The sequence below is a fragment of the Chenopodium quinoa genome, unplaced genomic scaffold, assembly GCF_001683475.1.
Source record: "Chenopodium quinoa cultivar QQ74 unplaced genomic scaffold, ASM168347v1, whole genome shotgun sequence".
NCBI classification, from domain to species: domain Eukaryota; kingdom Viridiplantae; phylum Streptophyta; class Magnoliopsida; order Caryophyllales; family Amaranthaceae; genus Chenopodium; species Chenopodium quinoa.
The window spans coordinates 110245-124447 of NW_018742966.1; the positions used below are offsets into that span (position 1 = coordinate 110245).

Consider the following 14203-nt stretch of genomic DNA (forward strand, 5'->3'; position numbering starts at 1 on the left):
ACATAAACTTTTAAGGGTCCAATGAACACAACATGATTAAGACTAGATATTTTAATTTAATCCTAGTACATCTTTATATACAATTATACTTCTACATGAGTAAAGCAAACTTTGGCTACGTATTTAAAGTCGTTTCATGACACAGTCAGGGTCTTACTTTATTCATGGTGGTGATGTATGTATCCACTTCACAGGGTCTTCTCCTTTATGACACAGTTAGTGCTATCTGATTTTGTTCCGGGACATATTGTGGCTGATGCGGCTCATCGGAAGCGGGTTAAGTATGAAGCTCGTTGTCTGGCGATTGGATATGATTTCATTCCCTTCTCCTTTTCTTCGCTTGGGGAATTAGAGAAGGAGGCTGTTGCGTTGCTGAAGCGGATTCAGAGGTTCTCGACGACGCAAAACATTAGTGCTCGTGCTGCAGCTCATATATTCACTAGGGTATATAGGCTTTGCTACAAATAGAGGAATGGGGGCCTAAATTGTATCCCGACTTCCCACTAATTTATTGTAGGTTGTATAACTTTTTTTTTTTGAGATATAATAATAATAATGATAATAATAAGTCAATCATACACATACAAATCCAATTCAAACACTATATACTAATTAACTATTACGGAGTACTACCCAAAAAAAAAGGAATCTAATTTATTTAATGTTTGAATTAGCTTAGTTATATATGAAGACGAAATTTATAATACTCTATAAAATATAATTACTTTTTATTATTATAATTTATATTATTATAATTATTATTAGCTTAGTTTTGAATTATTGTTGTGTTGTGGCACCAAGTGTCAAGCTATAAGAACCTCGAACATCTCAATTTCAACGATAACGAGAAACTATCATGCATGCAACCACATAAAATGATGAACTGTAAAGACCTTGTTATTATTATTGCATGCAACATTATGTATACATTGCATGCAATGTATGCAACTCTCTTAATGTCATTTATGGTCACTTTAATACCTTCAACCAACTTTTTCAGCACCGTTTATAATATATCCCTCTATAAAATGAGTTTGTATAAACCTAAGTTTTATCATCTCCTTCAAAAAAAATAAATAAATAACCCATTTTAATAAAAGAGAGAAGAAATAAAAATGGGTATTAGGTCATCATTTTGGTGTGTGTTTTTGGTGTTAGCCCTAGTAGTAGTGTTGCATGCTAACGCAAGAGAAGTACCAAAACCTAAAAATGTTGAGAATGAAAACAATGAGGTAATAGTAGATCCTAAAAATGGTCCCAGTGGTACGGGTACTAAACTAGTTAATACAGACACGAACACAATTGATCCAACAAAAGAGGCAGCAAAAGGTGTACCAAAGGAGGGTGGTAATGATGTGAATAGTGATGAGAAAAACTTTATCTCATTTGCAGGAGTCGGAGCAGCCGGAGGAATTGGTGGAGTTGCCGGTGTTATCCCTATTGGCGGTTTAGGTGGTTTTGATAAGGGGTTCGGGGCTATGCCATTTGGCGGCCTTGGTGGAAGTGGTGGTGGCCTTGGTGGGCTCGGTTGCGCTGGTGGTGGACTCGGTGGTGCTGGTGGTGGCCTTGGTGGTGCCGGTGGAGGCCTTAGTGGTGGGGGTTGTACTCCTAGTGCTGCAACTAGTGGGGTTGTACCTCATCCTTGATGAATTAGTAGTTTTATGGATTTTATACTTGTATGTGTTTCTAAATTAAGGTTGAATGAAGGTTATGTTTTGTGGGTTAGTACGTGAGAATGTTAAGGTTGAGTTGGTGAAATTGTAGGTTTTTGTTCAAGTTTATTTCTAATTGGAATATGTGTGTTTTTAATTCTATGCATGCAATGTACTCTTTGAGTGTAGTGTCTCTTTTGGTGCATATGCATCTTTGATTTTGTTTCATGTGATTTCCATTTGTGATCGATCTTGCATCATTGCATGTAAATCAAATACAATTGGAATAAAAAGCTTATTTAGGTTTTTTACTCCATGTAATCGTGTCTCCTAATATCTGAGATACTTATTCTGTTTTACATTTGCGCGAATACTATCGATTTGTACCTATCACATTATGATGTCAAGTTTTCATTACTAAGATAAGAAATTATGAAAAAAATAACTTTTTCCGTTGACTTTTAGTTAGTACATGACTTTTACATTTGCCAATGCACAAATGTACAATTTAATCCATTATTTATTTAATTACAGATATGTAAAAAGTAAAAAAAATAGATATTGTGAATAAATAAATCGAGACGAATATAATAAGATCTCATGGCCATATTTTATCGATCCAACACAGAAATCAATAGATAAGGTCAAGTTGAAGAATGTGAATACTGAATAGTGTAAATTTAAAAGTGTTGCAAGCTAGACTCACAACTAAAAATAAATATTGGAAGTATAACTTGACAAATTGCCTATTACTACGTACTCCCTCCGTTTTTTAATAATTACGTGCTTAGTTTTGATCAACAATTGCCATCGTATTATTTTGACGAAAAAAAAAACTTTAATTATGGAGTAGCAATAAGTATAAATTATAAAAAGATTAATAGACAAAAGCATTTTCAATGACACTAACTTTGAGGTGTTTTATACAATTATTGACACCAAAAATTATAGTATCAATTGTTGGATTGACACCAATTTATGACATAAATAACAAAATTGACGTGGTTGATATTGAAAAATCAATTTTACTTAAATTTAAACCATCATAAAAGAATAAAATGCATTTTCAACATTCATTTAATCATTTGTTAACAAATACTAGTAGTTCTTACTGCACTCGAAAAATATCGTTTTGGGGTACATCTGAGTGTTTAATGCCTTTATGTCAACTTTTTAATTTACTTCAACTAGTGAGATAAGTTCGTGTCAATATTAATTTTGCTAATATGAAAAAAAAAAAAAAAAAACTAGACATTAAAACGAATTTTAAAAGTGCCATAAAAATAATAAAAAAATTGTCACAAAAAAAAGTACCATAAAAAACAAAATGGAGTGACGTAGTCACCTTTACTCCCTCCCAAAATAATTTTCCCTCGTTTATTCATCACTGTATGTCTGTATTCATTATTCAAGCTTCACTGAAACTCACTCCTCGTTTTTTTTTTTTTTTTTCCTGCAAAAACTATTTTGATCTTTCATAATTCCATACTAAAAAAACGATTCCTAAAGGTAATTCTTTAATTTCATTATAAATTATCAATTTTTATTCTTAAGCATTTATCATCGCTTCCATCAAAAGAAGACGCCATTGTCAAAGACTCATCGTATGTCTCAAATTCTTTCTAATTTGGGTAAGTAATCATTGTTTGTTGAAATTTTTTCTACACTTGCTTGATTTTGATTTAATTTTCGAATTATTTTCCGAGGATTTTGTGAATTAATTGTGCTTTATAATTTTCAAGGTTCACCCGAAATTAGGATGAAAGGTTGATTAATTTCATTGTAATTGCAATTGAATGGTTCTTTCAAAAAAAAATCTGTTGATTGATTGCAGGAAATCCTAATGGAAATTATGCAATTTTGGTTTTGTGGAAGGTTGATCAATTTCATTGTAATTGCAATTGAATGGTTATTTTATCTGTTGATTGATGGATTGATTGCTGTTTGTTTTCAATTTTACTCTGAAGTTGATGGAAGAAAGGATATTCTTATGTAAATTAGGGCAATTTTGGTTATTGCTGAATTCTGATGATGAATTTTAATTTTGGTTGATAACAATGGAAACCCTAATTGGCCTAATGAGACTTACGAATTCTGGTAAAAACCGATTAAACTCTAATCGAGAAGTTACAATCATTTTGTGGATCATCTAGGCTAACTTAGGTTCAACACATGTTTTCCACATATTTGATGTTGTCTCTTTAATCATTTTGAAGATTAGTGATGGTAGTGACATAGACTTATATTAACCTGTTATTTTTTCCTTAATTCGCAACTCGCAAGGATTCTTCAAACTTTACACATTGTTTGGATAGAAGGGGGATGAACATGCTATACCTCTGTTCTTTAATTGATTTTGAATGCTTTTTATTTGTCGTAGTTGTTTACTGAAGAACTTATATGTACTAATTATTGATGTATGAATTGAAGTTAAGATCACATTGGAGCTTGGTCAGATTGGCAACTGTAAGATTTCTGGACCGCCTAATAAACAACCTGGACTGTGCATCAGATTGAGAAAGGTGAGGTTTTGCAATGTTCAGAGAGCAGGTTCAGGTACTATAAGTCTCTAGATAGTAAAATTCACAAAGATTGAGAACATTATTCTCTGTTGAGAAATAGAAAATTTTGATAATGGTTAAGCGGTTTCTAATTCTATTGGTATATCTTTCTATCACAATTATAAACACCACCAGATTATTTGTACATGCAGCCGAGAGGGGTCTAGAGTTGGACATTGCTGTGGTTTTGAGGATAATGGTGTTGTAAGCCTTGGAAACTTAATCTGATGTGTATGAGAAAACGAGGCTATCAAGATGATCCATTTTTGTAAGTTTGGAGGATATGAGGTCCTCTCGTGGGCCTCATGGCCTATGAATTCTATGTGCTCATTGTGGACAAATGGGATCAATGAAACATGCTGATATTTATGATTTTGCACCATGAAAGGAATCGAAAAGTTTGGCAGTCCATGACATTTGTGGTGTTGGAATCTGCGTGGTTGTATTTTTTCTTTGGGAAAGGTTCAAGGGAATATGGCATTTACGGTTTAATTGTGAAAAGTGTCATCAAGTGTCTGTTTGGAGGGTGCTTCTTTGGAAGCTAAGCATTGTTGAAGCTCTTGTGCAACTGCTTTTGGTTGAATAAAGGGATTTGTGGCTGTACCCTTTAAGAAGAAGTTTTTGGAGCAGTGCTTTTGTCGGGTGTGGTCGTGTGATAGGAAGTGATTTCTGAACTAAGTTGGATGAAATATTACAGAACTTCTACTGCCAGACACTGGCAGAATCCTCTACTAAACCGTCATATACATGGATTTTCATTGCTGAAGTTGCCTGTAATATCATTTCAACCAAGTTCACTTTTGTTGGCATTTCAACCAAGGACTATTTTAGGACATGTGTCAGACTGGGTTTGGAGGAACTAGAAACAACCCATGAAGCAACGGAGCTGGGAGGCAGTCCACTTTGTTAAGAAAAAGAAGCTAATACTAGCTGGGATAACCTGGCTGGTAATTTGGATTGGGTCAGAACCCGAGGTTGACTGAGTTGGACCCGTTCCACTGCCCAATTCTAACCTGCACATGTGCTTGCCTGGGTCCTGGAGTCTTGGGAACTAGTGGTAATTGTCAATGTACCAATTATGCATCAGTCGTCACAGGCTCGCAGCAGGGTTCATTTTACTGCTCAATCAAGGTTAGTTTATCTGTTGCAACTTCTTGTTGTTTGGAGTTTGTTTTCTTATTATCTTCAGTGTGTTTCAACTCATATGCTGTTCAATCACCGTCCATACTATTCTTTTCATTGCAAGTGGACTGAATTTAATCTATAAACAAAATTATATACCCTTCACACTATGACATAGCCATATGACATATCTTTAACTTTGTTCCTTGAATCCAAGAACTTGAAAATAGTCTTTCGATTATCCTCCATAAGTGAGCCTGAGGCAGCTCTCTATGGTAGGGGACTGCCTGTAACAAAAATTTTATATGCGGAATGAAGCTGGAGGAAAGTGTCATGCTAAAACATGTTTTCTGAATAGGTAGCTTTGCATTAACATGGAAGTCTTAGTAATTTCATGTAATACAAGAATTTAAGTAATTTAACCACAAATTTACGGGAGGAAATATGAATTCATGGATAAGAAAATAGACAAGCTTTAATTTGAAGATCAACTTGAGTTTTGACGCAGATATATTGGACTAGATATGATTGACAATTTGTTTAAGCAATTCAATACAGAAAATCCTTCCTACTGAGCTTAAATTAAGTAATTTTTCTTGTTTACTTGTTATACAGTCCTTTCTTCAATCCTTACTGGGAAACCACCTTGCATCTTAGCTGTCAAATTTGCAACATAAACTGGCTCAATTCTCTCTTCCACTGCTGGAACAACTCGAAACCTCTCCAAGATACCAGCCACCACCATCTTCATTTGCAAAAATGCCATCTCTTTCCCAAGGCAAACCCGAGGGCCAGCATGAAAAACTGGGTAAGAGTATGGGTCTCGAGGCACAAACTTCCACTTCCCTGCCCCCATCTTTTCATCTTCCACTTCTAGCCACCGCTCTGGCCGGTATTCAGACCAATCAAGGCCCCATATACCTTCCATTCTACCCATAGCATAAGCGCTGTAAGCTACCCAATTACCCTTTTTAACTTTCGTGCCATCTGGCAACACGTCATTGTTGGCAGCCTCCTTGGTGTCTAATGCCACTGGTGGGTATAGCCTCATGCTCTCGCATAATGCAGCGTGAGTGTAAACCATGACTTTGACTTCATCAAAAAGAGAGGAATGTTCTGTTTTATTTTTCTGTTTTCCCCTGTTTTTGTTGATCTCTCGTAAGATCTCTTCTTCAACATGTTTGTTCTTATGGAGGATCCAGTAAAACCATGTTAAAGCTGATGATGTGGTGTCTCGTCCTGCAAGGATAAAGCTAATCACGATGTCAGTCACGAATTTCTCATCGGTATGGCCTGATTTTAGAAACCTTGACAATAAGTCTTCTGGTTCTGATGACTCTGAATCTTTCACCTCCCCTCGCTTTTTCTGTCTAACAATAGTTTTGGCAAAGTTCCGGATCTCTGTGACTGCTTCTTTAAGCTCCTTTTCTGACCCAATATTGAGAAATCTGCGTATTTTCCATAGAATTGGGAAAAAAGATCTGAATCTTTGGCTACTGATCGTCACAGCATCCTCAAATGCAACTGCAAATTTTGCTTTTGGTAAAGAGGGTGACAAGTATTCTGGATCATACCCAAAAGCAATCTTGCAAATATTATCAAATGCAAACCTTTGGAGTATGTCTTGGAAATCTAGGACTGTTTTGTTCTTGGCTGCATCAGATAACAACGGGATCAGCCTGTCTGAAAGCTCGGCATCAACCACTGTTTCAACAAACTTCCGCAAGGACCTGGTGTTGAATTCATAACTAGCAACTTGTCTTTGAAACTTCCACATCTCACCATCAACATTGAATATGCCATCACCTAAGAGGTCTTTGAGAATGGCCTTTTGGAAAGGACCCTTTTGGTAAATTGAAAACTGATTCTTGAGCATGTGCTCCACCGTGGCAGGGTTTCCTGTAAGGATGCTCTGATGTCCAAGCAGACGATGGAAGACAAAGGTGGACGATGGAGAGTTGACTATCAGACTAGCGATCCACCTGAATCTTTCATCCTTCTTTTGCTTCAAGACCGCGATCAAATGGCCAATCAAAGGGTAAGCTTTGGGGAACTCAAAACTAGTAGTTTGGCAGGTTTTTGGTGTTTGGGTGGATAAAAACCTCTTGGTGAAGTACAAGAGAAGCAATGGGAAGATCAGCAAAAACGGGCTTAACAACTTCCCAAGCTCAAACATGATGTATGATTTGTCAACTTTTGAGTTTCTTTGGGAAAAGGACTGCAAATCTGAAGGAGAAACCACGTCTGTAGATGAGAAGGTAGGAGGTTTGAAGATCCTCTCTTATTGAGCATATTTTAATATGTTTTGACGACTTGTTCAAGTAGTTTGGAATGGCGCAAGGTCAGAAGTTCTATTTGAAGTAAGTTTAAAACTACAAGTAGCCTGACAATTAAAGACAGAATATTGTGCAAGAAGCAATAGTCAAATGGCTTAACAATAAGTAATTTAGTACTTTATAAAATATAGCTCCCAAAAAAAAAAAGGAAATGCAAAATAAAATTAAACCGTATTATATACAGAGTAATGCACTTACATAAGTCTCACACTTGTACAGTTGTACAAAACTCGGCATATGCAATGAGCATGAAATATTTGCTCTGCCCTCATGGCAAATATTACACAATCTTTGGTATCTTCATCATCTCCCGGAAAGCTAAGGGAAGTTAAATGTGGTTGTCGCTCTTTACTATTGATTGTTGAGTGTTGGCTTAAGACGTAATCATCCACAACTTGAACACGAATAGTATTGGCCACAAAATTAACTTATGATTCCTTACTAAAATTGATGAAAATGAAGTTTAAAACGAAACAACTTTGGTTGCAGTCAAGTAAGGGTTAGGCTGATTTGGGTTTATCATTCTTTTTTTTTTTTGGATTTGGTTTATTCCAGGTTAGATCAATTTTGAGTCAAGTCAATTTCAAGGTCAGGTCATAACTTAGATTTGTAGTTTTTCAATTTTAAGTTATGTTGACTTCAAGTTCACGTTGATTTCAGGTTTGTCCTCGTATGTCAGGTGCAGTTAGACTCAAGTCAATTGGATCTTTTGTGTTAATGTTACCTTTAATCAATTATAAAAATAGTTTTTTTTTTGGCCGGCGCACTCCGGGCAGACCACCACCACAGGCTAGTTAACACCGTCCACATTCTACACCTCTACAACACAATGGACACCACCATGTTCTTTCTGGTAATGTTTACTTGCTTAAATTCCAATTCTCCAATTTCTGCTCTTTGAATTGCAGTTTATGCAGTTAAAATTGATAACAATGTCAGTTACAAATTTCTCGTCATAGTGGCCTGATTTAAGAAATCTTGACAGTAAGTCATCTGGTTCGGTTGAGCATAATTCCTGTGAATTCTGGAACATTTCCTTCTTTTTCTGTCTTACAATGGAATTTGCAAAACCTCGAATTTCACCTACTGCTTCTTTTAGCCTTTTCTCTGAACCAATGTTAAGAAACCTACGGATTTTCCACAGGATTGATGAATATGATTTGGCTCTCTGACTACTAATCATTGCAGCATCCTCAAAAGCAACAGCAAATTTAGCCTGTGGTAAAGCAGGTGACAGCTATTCTGGATCATAACCAAAAGCAATTCTGCAAACATTGTCAAATGCAACCTTTTTAGTATATCCTGGAGATCATGGACAGCCCGATTCCTGGCAGCCTCCGATAGGATTGGGATCATTCTATCATTAAGCTCAGTATCAACGACGGACTCTACAAACATTCGCAGAGACTTGGTATTGAATTCATGACTAGCAATCTGCCTTTGAAACTTCCACATTTCACCATCAGCATTGAATATGCCATCGCCTAGGAGGTCTTTGAAAATAGACTTAAAGACTGGACCCTTTTGGTAAATTGGAAACTGATTCTTAAGAATGTGCTCAACCGTGGAGGGGTTTCCAGTAACGACACTCTTCCGTCCAAACGGATGGTGAATGACAAAGGTAGAGGTTGGAGAGTTGAGTACAAGACTTGTGAGCCATTGGAATCTTTCATCTTGATTTTGCTTCAGAAGACTGATCAAATGACCAATCAAGGGGTAAGCTTTTGGGAACTGGATGGCTGTAGTTTGGCTAATTTTTGCTGTTTCGCGTGTTTGGGTGGAGAAAAACTTTCTGATGAAGAACAAGATGCTCAATGGGAAGATCACCAAAAACGGGGTCAACAACTTATCAAGCTCAAACATGATTAATGGTTAGGCAATTTTGAATTTTATTTTATTTAATGTTACTGCTATTTTAAAGAACATGTTTGGCAATATCTTCAAGGGAGTAAACTTTAAAAATCTAACATGATTAACCTGTTTAACACAATGTAATAACATGTTTGGCAATATATACTGTTTATTTGTATTTTCTGTGTACACGAAACTCAAGTGTCTAAAACTCATACTTATTAGAATCACATACATTTTGTGACAAAAATTTGTTTACTTGCGTGCTAACTCATTGCAAAAATTACTAAAATTGGATTAAAATTCTAAAACTGCTCAAACTTACATTTGATCTTGGAAAGCTATAAAACATAAATATAAAAAGCAAAAGAATTGATCTTATAGTAAGTAATAAGTAATCAAGGATACTAACTGTTAATTGCTTAAAAGATTGTAATGCTAATAATTGACAGATTGACAGTCTTGACACAAGTTGAAAATTCTTACAATAAACATTGCATTTGAAATTTTCAAAGTACAAAAGGTCATTCAACTTCAACAACATCATTATATTTTACATGCTACTATTTCTAATTGTTAACCTCTATACTATCCTTTCTTGGATTCTTACTGGAAGACCACCTTGCATCTCCGATGTCAAGTGAGGAAGATAAACTGGCTCAAACCCTTCTTCAACTGCCGGAACCACCCGAAACCTCTCCAATATACCAGCCACCACCCTCTTCATCTGCAAGAATGCCATCTCCTTCCCTAGACAAACCCGAGGCCCGGCTTGAAACACAGGGTACGAATACGGATCCTTTGGCACAAACTTCCATTTCTCCTTCCCTGTCTTTTCTGCATCCTCCAGTTCCAGCCAACGTTCAGGCTTATATTCAGCCCAATCAGTACCCCATATGCTTTCCATTCTTCCCATAACATAAGGAATGTAAACCACCCACATCCCCTTTTTGACGTGTGTGCCATCCGGTAACACGTCGTTGGCAGCCGCCTCCTTCGCTTCTACAGGCACTGGTGGATAGAGCCTCATGCTCTCACATAGTGCAGCATGGGTGTAGACCATGTCTTTTACTTGTTCAAAAACAGAGGAATTTTCTGTTTTAATTTCCTGTTTTCCCTTGCCTTTGTTGATCTCACTTAGGATCTCTTCTTCTACATGTTTGTTCTTGTGGATCATCCAGAAAAACCATGTTAAAGCAGCCGATGTAGTGTCTCGGCCAGCAAGGATAAAGCTGATAACGATGTCAGAAACAAATTTTTCATCATAGTGACCTGATTTAAGAAATCTTGACAGTAAGTCTTCTGGTTCTGATGAAGAAAATTCCTGTGTTTTTAGTAGCATTGCCTGTTTTTTCTGTCTTACAATGGAAATCGCAAAACCCCTGATTTCATCCACTGCTTCTTTGAGCCTTTTCTCTGAACCAATACTAAGTAACCTGCGGACTTTCCACAGCATCGACCAATATGATCTCGCTCTCTGACCGCTAATCATCACAGCATCCTCGAAAGCATCAGCAAATTTAGCCTGTGGTAAAGCAGGTGACAGATATTCTGGATCGTAACCAAAAGCAATCTTGCAAATATTGTCAAACGCAAACCTTTTTAACATGTCCTGCAGATCAAGGACAGTCTGATTCCTGGCAGCCTCCTGCAGGATTGGGATCAACCTACCAGAAAGCTCGGTATCAACAACCGTTTCTACAAAATTTCGTAGCGATTTGGTGTTGAATTCATAGCTAGCAATCTCTCTTTGAAACTTCCACATATCACCATCAACATTGAATATGCCATTCCCTAAAAGGTCCTTCAGAATGGACTTCTGATAAGGCCCCTTTTGGTAAATGGGAAACTGAGCCTTGAGCATGTGTTCAACATTGGCCGGGTTGCTAGTTTCGATGCTCCGCCATCCGAAAGGGTGGTGGATGACGATGGTCCCAGTTGGGGAGTTGAGTAGAAGGGATGAGAACCATTGGAACCTCTCATCCTTGTGTTGATAAATGGCGATCAAGTGACCGATAATAGGATAAGATTTTGGGAACGTGGTGTTAGTAGATTGACAAGCTTTTCGGTTTTGGAAGGAGAAAAACTTGTTGATCATGAGTATAAGTAGCAATGGGAGGATTAGCCATAACGAAGGAAGAAGTAATTTGCTAAGCTCAAACATGGTCTTGTGGAGGACAGTTTCTGAGTATAAATTAAGGTTTAACATGTAAGTTGATGTAATAAATATAATGCCATTTTCTGACTAGTATTTGTTTATATGATTTGTTACAAAAAATTATATAAAATAAAATAAAATGTCACTTGATGTCCCAATCTAGGGCTTTGAAATATCAAAACCTTTGGTATATATTGATGACAAGAAAAACACGATTTTGAATTTTCACGTGAAAGAAGATAATATAAGTTTGGTTATTCATAATTACTGTGAGACAATAGGGTCAACAGTACATTGTCCTATGATATGAATTTTCAAAAATTATTGGGAGGTATCTAATGTCTTAAGTATATTATTGAAACCGATTTTTTTTTTTTTTTTTTTAAATCAGAGTAGTTAATTTTGCATATTTAGTACGGAGTAATATTCTTGTAATTTTATCCAAGAAAAAAAAAGATTAATTATTGTTCTATAAAATCCGGTTAAAAAATTATAGAGGACAACTTAGTGGGTGGTACGAATTTAATTTACTAATTTACTATAAATTTTACAATGCAGGTTTGCAAACTTGCACATGCATTTATATTTGTAGAATCTTATAAACAATTTGGAGTAAGGAAAAATAAAGACTTAGGGCCTGTTTTCTTACGTTAAAATTCAGTTCAGTTCAATTCAGTTCAGTTTAACTCAATTCAGTTCAGCTTCTAATTTCCTTCTTTTATAAAATATTCAGTTCTGTTCAGTTCAGTTCAATTCAGCTCAGTTCAGCTCAGCTCAGCTCAGCTGAGTTCAGTCAATGAGAACGTGCCCTTAGACTTGTGGTTCTAAACATGTCAAGTAAAAAAATAAGGGTGTTGTTATTTGTCGCTCCCATTTTACCGGGTAACGCTCCCTTTTTTTCTTGAAATTCCAATTTTACCCCTAATATATAAATACGGTTTTTTCCTTCCCGACCAACATTTCTCACTTCTTTACTTCTCTCTCTAACTCTCTTACTCTCTAACTCTCTAAAACAATTTTTTTTTAAAAAAAAAATTCAAAAATTGTTCTTCATTTTTTAAAAAAACAACAATCATCATAAACACAAAAGAAAATGGGTGATTCGAGGCGGATTAGGCTGAGTTTCGGAGGGAGGACCTTCGGCGGCGCTGGTGGCAGCGGCGGAGGCGGCGGCGGCGGCGGCGGAGACGAGCTATTTTTTTTTTAATTTCGGATCCCAGGAACTTCCACCCAAAATTTCCGGAAGTTCCATGGAAGATCCGCCTGGAATTTCCGGATCCTCCATGGAACATCCGGAAATTTTGGGTGGAAGTAACATCCGCCCAGAAATTCCGGATGTTCCATGGAGGATCCGGAAAATCCAGGCGGATCCTCCATGGAACTTCCGGAAATTTTGGGCGGAAGTTCCAATTTTTTTTTTTTTTTTTTTTTTTTTTTGGCGCGTTAATAAAATTGTTAATTTTATTTTTTTTTCGGATTTTGTTTTTTTTTTTGTTATTTTGAAGTGTTATGGTGATTATTGTTGATATTATTATTGTTGTTGTTATTTTTGTGCTTATTATATTTTGTAATGTAATAATTTTTAAAAATATGATAATTTTTATTATTTTGTTGATATTAGGTTTTTATTATTAATGTTAAGGTTATTGTTGTTGTTGTTAATTTGTTTTTTTTTTGGATTTTGTTATTTTTGTTGTTATTTTGAAGTGTTATGGTTAGTATTATTATTATTATTGTTATTATTATTGTTGATATTATTATTATTATTATTATTATTATTATTATTATTATTGTTATTATTGTTATTATTATTATTGTTATTATTGTTATTATTATTATTATTATTATTATTATTATTATTATTATTATTATTTTTAAAAATATGATTAGTATTATTATTAAACTAATTTGATATTAGGGTTTTTATGGTTATTGCATGTTGTTGTTTAATTTTTTTTTTTTTTTTTGTTGTTGTTGTTATAATAATATTATTATTAGTGTTATTAGTAGTACTATTATTAATTTTTAATTATGATTAGTATTATAGTTGTTGATATTAGTGTTATTATTATTGTTATTATGGTTATTGTTGTTGTTGTTAATTTGTATTTGTTGTTGTTGTTGTTGTTGTTGTTGTTGTTGTTGTTGTTGTTGTTGTTAGTTATTGTTGTTGTTAAGTTTATTTGTTGTTGTTGTTGTTGTTGTTGTTGTTGTTGTTATTGTTGTTATTGTTATTATGGTTATTGTTATTACTAAAATCGGATTATTTTTTTTATTTTATGTAGATCGAGGGTTCTGGTGCTCGACATGCAATATCACGACGTCTGAATGCGTCTGTTAGGAGACAGACATCTCGATCTTCACCGGTTCAGCCCGAGCAGCAGCAATACGGGTCTACTAGTGGTTGGTCGAGAGACCAACAGTCTGGTAGTAGTCGGCCCTTGTACTCTGCAAGTGGAGCACCCATATCTGACGAGGAAGACGAATGTTCGGCTAGTCATGCTGGTGACCGGGATGAAGAAC

General features: G+C 35.5%; 3 protein-coding genes and 1 pseudogene across 3 annotated transcripts; 1 reads left to right on the forward strand and 3 right to left on the reverse strand.

The window, feature by feature from the left end:
• Positions 1-1026: 1026 nt before the first annotated feature.
• Positions 1027-1968, forward strand: LOC110728920 (glycine-rich protein 5-like). Its single transcript, XM_021908583.1, has one exon. It carries the CDS (start codon positions 1116-1118, stop codon positions 1644-1646), a length of 531 nt encoding a protein of 176 aa, XP_021764275.1. The 5' UTR covers positions 1027-1115; the 3' UTR covers positions 1647-1968.
• Positions 1969-5355: 3387 nt separating this feature from the next.
• LOC110728922 (cytochrome P450 94A1-like) lies at positions 5356-7593 on the reverse strand. The gene has a single exon (XM_021908585.1). It carries the CDS (start codon positions 7509-7511, stop codon positions 5943-5945), a length of 1569 nt encoding a protein of 522 aa, XP_021764277.1. The 5' UTR covers positions 7512-7593; the 3' UTR covers positions 5356-5942.
• Positions 7594-8439: 846 nt separating this feature from the next.
• Positions 8440-9534, reverse strand: LOC110728923 (annotated as a pseudogene).
• Positions 9535-10081: 547 nt separating this feature from the next.
• On the reverse strand, positions 10082-11858 carry LOC110728921 (cytochrome P450 94A2-like). The gene has a single exon (XM_021908584.1). The coding sequence runs from the start codon at positions 11729-11731 to the stop codon at positions 10106-10108; it is 1626 nt and encodes a 541-aa protein (XP_021764276.1). The 5' UTR covers positions 11732-11858; the 3' UTR covers positions 10082-10105.
• Positions 11859-14203: the final 2345 nt, after the last annotated feature.

Coding starts and splice junctions, on each gene's coding strand:
- LOC110728922 (XM_021908585.1), bottom strand. CDS start 7,511: ATGTTTGAGCTTGGGAAGTTGTTAAGCCCGTTTTTGCTGATCTTCCCA.
- LOC110728920 (XM_021908583.1), top strand. CDS start 1,116: ATGGGTATTAGGTCATCATTTTGGTGTGTGTTTTTGGTGTTAGCCCTA.
- LOC110728921 (XM_021908584.1), bottom strand. CDS start 11,731: ATGTTAAACCTTAATTTATACTCAGAAACTGTCCTCCACAAGACCATG.